The 11,483-nt window shown below is 28.7% G+C and overlaps 1 protein-coding gene across 1 annotated transcript in view; it reads left to right on the plus strand.

Moving 5' to 3' along the window:
* Positions 1-6,713: 6,713 nt before the first annotated feature.
* Positions 6,714-11,483, plus strand: part of LOC112518588 (probable indole-3-pyruvate monooxygenase YUCCA10) — a 5,916-nt gene continuing 1,146 nt past the window's right edge. The window contains exons 1-3 of the mRNA XM_025126339.1: positions 6,714-7,355; positions 10,501-10,734; positions 10,818-10,946. Coding sequence (XP_024982107.1) covers positions 6,714-7,355; positions 10,501-10,734; positions 10,818-10,946 — 1,005 coding nt within the window. The remainder of the gene's footprint in view (positions 7,356-10,500; positions 10,735-10,817; positions 10,947-11,483) is intronic.

The raw sequence follows: 11,483 nt of genomic DNA on the forward strand, positions 1-11,483 counted from the left end.
GAAAGTGCCAAAGACCCCCGTTTCTTGAAGCGTAGTAGTCAGAGTTATATTTAATGATATAATGATGCTTTCACCTATAAGAAGTTAATGCCTTATTTAGAGTTGTAGATGTGATGTTAATATCGTATCAAAGCAACAATACCAGAAAACAATAATGATTTTTTTAACAGTTAAAATCAGATATGCTTGTTACAACGTTAGAACTTTCCAGATATTTTATCGAAGTTAAAACCGAGTGTATCATTATAACTTATAAAATTTTCAAGTATAAATTAATATCTTATTATTTTAGCTCGGACACCAGTTAGTTATATATCGTTTAGTTGTCTTGTACTATCTTTGTTGTTTATTATAATAAAATCTTGAGTGCATAAAACAAAAACATATAAACACGCTAAAATACGATAAGAAAAATCCTAGTAACATAAATGAAGTAGTTTGAAATTTTCAACCACTGAAATCTTGGTCCCATTTCGTTTTAGGTTTTTCGCTAAGAGCAAATTTTATCAAAATTTTGATGAAAAACGTCTTCATTTCGATTTAGAAGATAACTTTCTTTTTTCAAGTCTGCTCGTTTTATCTGATAAATGGATTCTTCATCATGTGTCGAATCGGTTGATTTTGATGAGACCCTTTTCACATAATCAATAACTACGATATAACTAGATAAACATGATATTCACGTAACTAATAGCATTTCTCGTTGTGTTTCGATTGGTTGGGTTTTATTTTCGGAAATCTGGTTCTTTTGTCTTTCTCTTTGGTAGGTATATTTTCTTTGGCTCTGTATCTTACAGACTTAAACACAACTGGTTGGGTTTTATTTTCGTTGTTGGTTTGGATATTCAGTTAGGTCCTTTTGTCTTTCTTTTTGGGTGGGTCGGTTTCCTTTGGCACTGTATCTAAGGGTGCTCATGGGTTGGGTTGGATTGATTGGATTAAAAACGTTTGAACAACTTAACCCAATGCTTGCGGTTTGAAAAATTTTAAACTCAAACCAAACCAAAGTGCAACCCAACCCAAACTGTACGGGTTGATGAGGTTTAGTCAAGTTGCTCGGGTTGATACTTTGGTACATTAAAATATTCTTCTAACCTTGAATATGTTATTTCTCTACTCATAATTTCTTTTTCATCAATTAATCATTTGATACAACTTATCCATACTTCTTACGTAAATCACATTCAATTAATTTTTTCAATTTACATATACATGTTCACAGTTACCGAATATATATACGAATGAGTTATATAAAGATGCATAATATATTGAAAATATGTATATATGAAAAGCGTACGTGATAGTGTAATTGTCTAATGTATATATTAATATAAMYTCAACAATCATATTAAATTCAAGAAATAAAAGGATATCGGGTTCGGTTAGGTTCAAATAATAGTAACCCACTACCTATCGGTTTGAAAAATTTACAACTTGGTTAGACATCAGGTTACTTCGGATTAAGTTATTTCATGTTAGATTAATCGGGTTTTTGAACACCTCTATCTGTATATTTGGAGACTTTCTTGTTCAAACTCTATTATTGTTTGTGTTTCTTGCTAATATTATTGCTTTACTTTCAAAAATAAATAAATTAAAAGGCGTGACGATTGTATTGAATTTGATTCGTTGACAGCCGGCACTCCAAAATTACACGTTAAGCAACAACAATTTCTTTACGCAAGAAATAAGAAAATCAAATAAATTATAATTAATAATCAATTTTTATTAATAAAAAAAATAGACACATCAAAGGGTCTTTGGTCTAACGAATCGTAGTCCTTGTTCTCTTAAAAGATCAATGGTTCAAACTTCATTAAATGTAAGAAAAATGTGTAAATTTATTTGTTGCATTTGTTGTATATAAATATTATATATTTAAAAAAATAGACTCGAATTTTTTTTATAGGTTTATAAATAATAAATAACCACTTAAAAAGACCTTCGGAATACAACAAGAAATATTGTCTTATGGTATAAATATAGAACGATTATATATATATAGAGGAGCGATCAAATGAAAACCACTACAATTTGTAAAAACCGTAAAAACTACTCTCATCCATCGTTAATCTTATGAATTTTTTCATGAAATTGTTAATCTTGTGAAATTGTTTCATATAATACTTTTTTTGATGAAGTTCTTTCATATATGGTTATGAAATTGTTTCATATATTACTTAATGAAATTTTAATGGAACTGTTTCATTTATTTCTCTAAAATTAAAATAATGAAGATGATAATATCCATGATTAACACCCTCCACAATAAAAATGGTTAATCAACCTCTCATAATTACAAAAAAATGAACAAAATGAAAAATTATGATTTGTTGAATGAGGTTTTCACGGTTTTTACAAATTGAGTGGTTTTTATTTGAACCCACCCCTATATATATATATATATAGAGAGAGAGAGAGAGAGAGAGAGGGAGAGAGAGAGAGAGAGAGAGAGATGAGTTATTATACAACCATTTACATTTGTACAACCAATACAACTCAATCTCAACCGTCCATTTAATTTGATGAATATGTGATTTCATAAAAGTTTAGATTGTTTCTTAATATAAAGTATTGATCATAATTGATGAACTATAGTCATATTCTATAAAATATTCAAATCATAATAAATGACCTTACATCATTTTTATAAACATCTCAATTTATTGTGTTGAATTGGTTGTACAAATGTGATGAGTTGCATTTGAAACATCCTCTCTCTCTCTCTCTCTCTCTCTCTCTCTATATATATATATATATATATATACTATATATTATAAAGCATTTGACAAAAATTATTAAAAACAACTTTTTATGCGTAAAGTACTGTTTATTAATGCATATTACTTAAAACTCAAGATTGCAAGTAAATTGTGCGTAAGTACAACTTATTAAAGTTCTATATCTGAATTCGTGTAACTAACTACAGATAAAAATAATCAAATACAGGATAAACATCTCATTTTAAGTATAAAAAATCTAAAATATAATTATGATAATCATTGAGTTCTAACAGAATACTTAATTATTATCTTTACAAAATATTTTATTATTAAACCAAAAATAAATTATTTCGTTATTAAACTTAAATTAAATTATAAAAAAAAATTAAAAAAACTACATAAAAATGAGAACTTTTAAATAGTTGATTTGATATTAACATTGATATTTTTTTAATGATATTTTCAAATTTATATTTTATTCAAAAATAAAATCATTATTGTTTTCTTAAAAACACATAAAATCGTATTTTAACATCGAAAGAGACAAATAATAAAATAGAACATTAAAATCAAGATGTGTCTCGCTGCATTGTGCGAGTACTCTTCTAGTATGTATGTATGTATGTATATATATATATATATATATATACTTGGGATCGTGTGAGACCAATGGTTTTTCGTGAGACCCGTAAGACCAATTCTCAACCCTTGGATTAGATCTACAATCTGAAAATTTAAACATTCATAAACGCCACGAAACTTCTCAATAATCACAAAATTGCCACCGTGCAATTTAGACCATTAGATCATTAACTCTTAAAGTTGATCAATGAACATAAATTGGTCTTACGGGTCTCACGAAAAACCGTTGGTCTCACGTGAACCCAACTATATATATATATATATATATAGGGTTGGGTTCGCGTGAGACCAGCCTGTTATTGTGAGACCGTGAGACAAATTATTTACACTTGAAACTTCACACAAAACGCTGTGAAGGTAAAAAAAAAAGTCGAACTTTCAGAGTAAAAACATTGTGTAGGTCAACTTCACAGCGTTTTGCTGTGAAGTTTCAAATGTAAAAAGGTGGTCTCACGGATCTCACAAAAACATGTTGGTATATCTCTCTCTCTTTATATGTGTGTGTGAGAGACAGAAAGAGAGAGACTTGGATCATGTGAGACGAAACTGTTCTTTATATATATATATATTTAAAAAACTATGTGTAATTTATTTTGCGACGATGGAGTATTCGATAAGTATTTTAAATGAAATTTTTTAAAAAATAAAAAATTATATAATTTATGAATTATCTTACAAGTAAAATTCTTTTATGTTTATTTGTATATCAAATATTTTATGCATGCTTTGAAAATTATTTAAATAATGATAATGCATTACGTGTTATCGTGGACCTCGTGACCATTATTAAATCAAGATTATACGACATATATGAATATTGAGAGAATTTTTCTATACCTTTGTTAAAATGGTCGCAATTTTGTTTAACCTAAGACACTGTTTGGTGGTTGCTGGATGATTTGATACAAAATGATTAAGAGGCTTTTATGATATAACGTAAAATGAAATATAATTGTTTGGTAATTGTTTGCAATGAAATTAGGGAACTCTATGGTTAAGGGAGGCCCATGATACAATATCATTCAGAAGGTTTTAGAACCATTAATAGACAGATTTTTTTTGTCAAACAAGATCGTCTCTTAACGATTCAGATGTTGTCTTTTAATGAAAATATTAAGAGGTAAACAAACAACCTCTAAGTCAGGTTGCCAAGTTGTAGGCTTTGTTGTCATTTGGTCGTAGGTCAGTTAACTCTTACTAAATCAATCTTGAGTAGCCTTGCTCTATATTTTTTCTCTTTTTTCGACGCCATTTGAGTTACAAAATTCCCGAGTGTTAGAAGATATTTTTCCGGGTGGGACCGATTCACATAAAATATTTGGGCATGGATTAAACGGGAAATTAACTTAAACAATTTTCAGTAGGGGATTGGGATGGACAGTTTACGGGATATGAATTGGATTCTTCTTGTGAGATGGTGATGACGTTTCAAGACTGGTGTCAATGAATTGTGGGTTTGGGTGATAAAAAGTGTTTAAGGTGATGATGGGGGTCGGATTGTTTGTCCTCTTCGGTTACGAGTCATTCTTTAGGAGGGATAGTTGGTTTGGAAGGGGTATGGGCAGAAATATTCAGGGTGAGGAACAATCTAGAAATACCAGGTATTTTTTATGTTAAAAAAGTAATGGTTCTTTTTCTGTATCTTGGGAATCTGTAATCAACTATCTTTATATAATATTCAATTGTCTAAAAACGTACTATTTCTGACTTAACAGACAAGTTAATAACATTATTCAGTAAACAATTAAAAAACTATTTCAGAATATCTTGCTACCAAACTTTTTGTTATTTTATGATGTTTTAAAAATTATATATATATATATATATATATATATATATATATATATATAAAACATTAAATCAAGATTCTCTTTGATTATATTAAAAAAAACAAGAGTAAACTACAAATCTGGTCCCTATAGTTTGTCAAAAACAACACTATAATGGTTTGTAAAAACGTTTGAATATAATTCCTCTTTCTAAGGAACGTTTAAAATTAATGTTAAAGAGTACACGCAAAATACCAAACAGATGGTGCTAGTTGGTTTGAGTTTGGGCTCCAAAGGTGAAAAGTGTCTGGAGGTCCCAGGTTCGAATCCAAGAATAAATAAAAATCCCTTTTATGACCACAAATGTTTAAATACGGTGACTTCAAAATACCCACATAACAAATAATAGCTCTGAAATTAATATGCTCGTATAACAAATTAAATATTAATGTTAGATAAAAAAGCCAAAAGAGAGTAGTTTATTTGCATTAACATTGAATATATTCAATTATAAAATGCAAAGTATGCATTGATTATATGTTGATATTTAATTTAAATGAAATTCTTTGTTTTTTTAAAATTTATTGTTATTTTGCAATATTTTGAGCATTTATTAAATTTGTTTAAAAAGTCAAACTTTGCAGACTTCTAGTTTTAATGGAAAACTCAATTTAAACAACCAAAAATACGCATCAAATTGCTTGATTATAAAAATATTTCCATTAAGTTTCCTTAGCAAATTGCATAAAAAGATAATATATTTTAATTTTATTCTTATTTTGTGTAATTTATTTTCAAAACTTTCATTTTTAATACCTAAGATGTAAAGTTTTGATCATTTAAGTACTCAGGTAACCGGTTAAAACATTAATCGGTTACTATGTTGATGTGACGAGTGATGGAATGAAATTGGGTTGGTGTACCTCATTGGTGTTCTTATTCAATTAGGATTGATTGAAGAGTGGATATCTATTTTTTCATTTCTCACCATAACTTTATTCTCACTAGAAACCAAGCCTATATATATATATGGGAGGGATATTTTGCAACCAAACCATTTGTACAAACCATGAAAATCGTCGATTTCATTGTTTATTTTAATGAAATATGTTCATGAAATTTGTTAAAATGATGAAATTATTTCAATTAATTTATTTCTTGATAAAAATATTTCATATATATATATTATATTACTATTTTAACTTATTTAAGAAATATCATTAAATATCTCAAACGAGTGTTTCATATTGGATTTCACGGTTATCACAAACTAATAAATTATCCCTTAAATGAACTCCTATATATGAGTGTGGAGAGAGAGAGAGAAAGAGTTGGAATTTCGTGAGACCACATTTTTAAACGTGAAACTTCACAATAAAATACTATGAAAATATCTTTACAGTGTTTTTGCTTTATTTTTTTCTACTTTGAAAATGTTTTATTTTGAAATTTTTACCTTTAAAAATATGATTACACTCGTCATACGAAAACAAGTTGGTATGAAGTGAATCATGTATATATACTTGGCTACTACACATCGATCCCACATCAACATTGACCTCCCATCGCCGGCCGGAAAATGAACACCGGCGTTACAGAAACGGTGGTTATCATCGTCGGCGCCGGCCCCTCCGGCCTTTCCACCGCCGCATCCCTCCACCGCCTCTCAATTCCATACGTAATCCTCGAAAGAGAAGATTGTATTGCTTCAATATTCAACAACAAATCATACGACCGCCTTCACCTCCACTTAACCAAGCAATTCTGTCAGCTTCCTCACATGCCTTTTCCGGCGAACTTTCCGTCGTACGTCCCCATAAAAGATTTCTTAAAATACTTAGACGATTACGCATCTCATTTCAAGATTAATCCAATGTTCCATAACTTTGTAAAGTTTGCGAAGTACGATGAAGATCGAAAGAAATGGAAGGTGGAGGCGGAGATAGTTGGTGGCCGGAGTGCGGAGGAGGAGGGCGGAGTTCGGTGGTATGAGGGGAAGTTTTTGGTGGTGGCCACCGGAGAAACCAGTGATGTGTTTATACCGGCGGTGGATGGGTTGAGTGAGTTTAAAGGTGAAGTTATTCATTCGACGGAGTATAAATCCGGCGAACGATTTGAGAATAAGAAGGTTTTGGTCGTCGGAGCTGGGAATTCCGGCATGGAAATTGCATTTGATCTATCGAACCACGGTGCGAAAACCTCCATTGTTGTCCGAAGTCCGGTAACTACAAGCTTTTTCATTTATATTTTATTATTATTTTTCCATTTATAAAAGTATAATAACTCTTATTTATACTATATTATAAAACATTCGACAAAAACTATCAAAAATCATTTTTTTATGTATAAAATATTGTTTATTGATGTATATTACTTAAAATTTAAGATTATGAATAAATTATGCGTAAATACAACTTAGTAAGGTTCATGTTTAAATTTGTGTAATTAACTGCTGATAAACATAATCAAATAAAAAATAAAATATCATTTAAAATATAAAAAATGTAATTATAATTAAGATAATTACTGAGTTCTAATAAAATATTTAATTATTATTTTTATAAAATTTATAATCTATACTATATTATAAAATATTTGATAAAAAATATTAAAAATCATTCTTTATACATGAAGTACTGTTATATTACTTAAAATTTAATATTGCAAATAATTATACATAAGTACGGCTTATTAAAGCTTCATTTTTGAATTCGTATAACTAACTGCAGATAAACCTAGTCAAATATAAGATAAACATTTTATTTTAAATATAAAAAATCCAAAATATAATTAGAATAATTATTGAGTTTTAACATAATCATTATTTTTATAAAAAACTTAAGCCAAAAATAAATTACTTCACTATTTGACCTAAATTGAATTATAATACAAAAAAAAATCAATTAAATAAATTGTTAAATAAAAATAAAAAACTTTTAAATATTTAATTTGATATTAATATATTTTTTCAAATTTTTATGATATATTCAAATTTATTTTTATTTAAAAGTAAAAATATTATTTTTCTCACAACCACATAAATCGTATTATATCAACAAAAACAAAAAAAATAAAACAAAACATTAAAATGAAAATGTATCTCGTTGCATGCACAAGTATCCTTCCAGTATATTATAAAGCATTTGACATAAACTCTTAAAAACCATTTTTTATGCATGAATTACTGTTTATTGATGCATGCTACTTAAAAATTCAAGATTACAAGTAAATTTTGTGTAAATACAACTTACTAAAGCTTCATGTTTAGATTCGCGTAACTAACTGCAGATAAACATAATCAAATATAGGATAAGCAAATCTTTTTAAATATAAAAATCTAATATATAATTATGATAATAATTGAGTTCTAAAAAAATATTTAGTTATTATCTTTAAAAAAAATTATATTATTAAACCAGAAATAAAAAAAATGAATTAAAAAAATATACAAAAACATGAGAAATTTTAAATAGTTAGTTTGATACTAATATCATAAAAAATAAAATTTTATTATATCTTCATATTTATATTTATTCAAAAATAAAAACATTATCCCATTTTTAAAACCACATAAAACTGTATTATGACATCGACTGAGACAAAAATAAATAAAACGAAACATTAAAATGAAGATGGAGAACTGAACGAAGAATTCTCCATCTTTCGGCTAACCTGACCTCCTCCGTCCCTCAGGATCAATGAAACTTAGCATTAGCAAAGATATTAGTTTTTTAAACTTTATCTTCATCTCTAACAACTTCTTCGTTTTAAATATTATAATATGATATATATTATTAGAATATTCATACGACAAAATAGAATAAATAAACTCACACGCCCTTTTCACATTTGGTAAAGTTTGAACCCTTGACCTTGTAGGATGCTAATGATGCACATACTGCTAAAAATCCCCAAAATCTCCACTTTGAAGAATCTACTGGAGATAATCTAACAATCGATTTTAAATATTTGGGAATAAATGATTACCACAATTCCAATTGATCCCACACAAAACACGTCTTCAGAGACATCAACGTAAGGGGGATTTTTTTCCCCTCATCGAACAATCGTGTTTTTTGATTATTATTTTTCAATATAAATCCTTAACGGGTAGAATCAGAGACTTCACGAAATTTAAACGATTCATATTGGGGAGGGCCTTAGGCAATGTCGTCCAACCTGATAAACTCTAGACGTTCATTATTATGGTGGCCATAGCCCATAAGTGCAAGGGGCAGAATAGAACCCTAGGAAAATGGCCTGGATGGGATGTCATCCTGATCTCTTCCAGATAAAAATCTGTTGTTCCAAAATCACATGTCTGATCCCTATTCAATCAATGAAATGAAAACAAATCAGATTTTTATATGTTTTAAATTTGTTATCTGGTGATGTGTATTCATGTGATTGGTGGACATGAAAAAAACGTGAGATTTTTGGACAAGTGATTTTTATTATCGATGATCGATGAATCCAACACCACCCTTGTGGTTAACGAGTCAAATTGTCAAGAGTATATTCAAATCCTTTTAGTTTTTAAACTATTTTTATCAACAAAAAAAATTATTTGATATCGGACAAATTGCATGAAAAAGTAATGTACTTTAACTTGATTCTTATTTTTGATAACGTACTCTCAAAATTTTCAATTTTGGTACCTAAGATGTAAAATTGTAAACATTTAAATACATGGGTAACCGGTTGAAGCATTAACCGGTTACCATGTCCATGCTTATGTGACGAGTGATTGGATGAAATTGAGTTGAATATCGAATATACTGAGTTGGATACTACATCACTCATCACATCAACATGGTAACCGGTTATTGATTTAACTGGTTACCCAGGTACTTAAATGTTTAAAACTTTACATGTTAGGTACCAAAACGTAAGTTTTGAAACTACATTACCAAAATAGAAATTAAATTAAAGTACGTTACTTTTTCATGTAATTTGTCTTCTAATATATAGGTTTTGTGATTATATTTACCATATTAACTCAATATATGTGTGAATGAGGGGTATGAATGGCAACCCCCACAAAAAAAAATATGTCGGTAATTTAGCACGACCAACCATATATGTTTTAACTTATTATCTGTGACCCATTTGGCCCACCTATTTGTCACCTATAAATGCAACATTACAAAAAATTGGTTATTCATGATGGACTATTGTTTGGTACGACGTTAAATCAACGATTCCCTTTTGAGTCAGACAAATACGAGTCAGGTTTTAATAAAATCTAAGTAACAGTTAATTAATGCTGCCAAATTTTATACAATAACAGTTTCAATATGCAGTTTTTCTGTTGCCATATTTTATACAGTAATAGTTAGTTAATGTTGTATATGTTGGTATTGCAGATGCATATACTATCAAGATGGTCGACAAATCTTGGATTGATGTCATTGGCGAGTATGCCTTTGCATTTGGTGGATTCGTTCTTGGTATTTGTTAACACGATAATGTATGGAGACCTGACAAAATACGGGATTCAAAGGCCCAAAGAAGGTCCGTTTCTTATGAAAGTAAGAGATGGTAAGTACCCGGTCATTGATGTTGGCACAGTGAAAAAGATCAAGTCGGGTGAGATAGAGGTATGGTTTTCCCAACTTTTTAACGTAACTTGTACGTTTTTCGTTACACAAAAACATGATACTGATTTTTAAAACGGAAACAGGTGTTACCGAGGTTAAAGAACATAAAAGGCGGTGGAAATGAAGTTGTATTTGAGAACGGGAAATGTTATCAATTTGATGTGATTTTGTTTGCTACGGGGTTCAAAAGATCAACCCATTTATGGCTTCAGGTAACATTCTTTTTCCTTTTCCTTTATCTATATACATGTTTTTAATAATTTTAAGGACAAATTATATGAAAAAGTAACGTACTTTAATTTGATTCCTATTTTGGGTACGTACTTTCAAAACTTTCATTTTGGTACCTAAGATGTAAATTTTTTTTAACATTTAAGTACCCGAATAACCGATTGAACCTTTTCTGTGTAGATATCTGTTTTTATTTTTAACCCGTCTCATATTAAATATCATCAACGTTAATTTATCTATACTATATTATAAACCATTTTGACAAAAACTCTTAAAAACCATTTTTTATGCGTAAAGTATTGTTTATTAATGCATATTACTTAAAACTCAAGATTACAAGTAGATTGTGCGTAAGTATAACTTATTAAAACTTCATATTTGAATTCGTGTAACTAACTGCAGATAAACATAATCAAATACAAGATAAATATCTCATTTTAAATATAAAAAATCTAAAATATAATTAGGATAATCATTGAGTTTAACAGAATACTTAATTATTATATTATTAAATCAAA

This window comes from Cynara cardunculus (assembly GCF_001531365.2).
Source record: "Cynara cardunculus var. scolymus isolate 2C chromosome LG 9, CcrdV1, whole genome shotgun sequence".
Taxonomy (NCBI): Eukaryota; Viridiplantae; Streptophyta; class Magnoliopsida; order Asterales; family Asteraceae; genus Cynara; species Cynara cardunculus.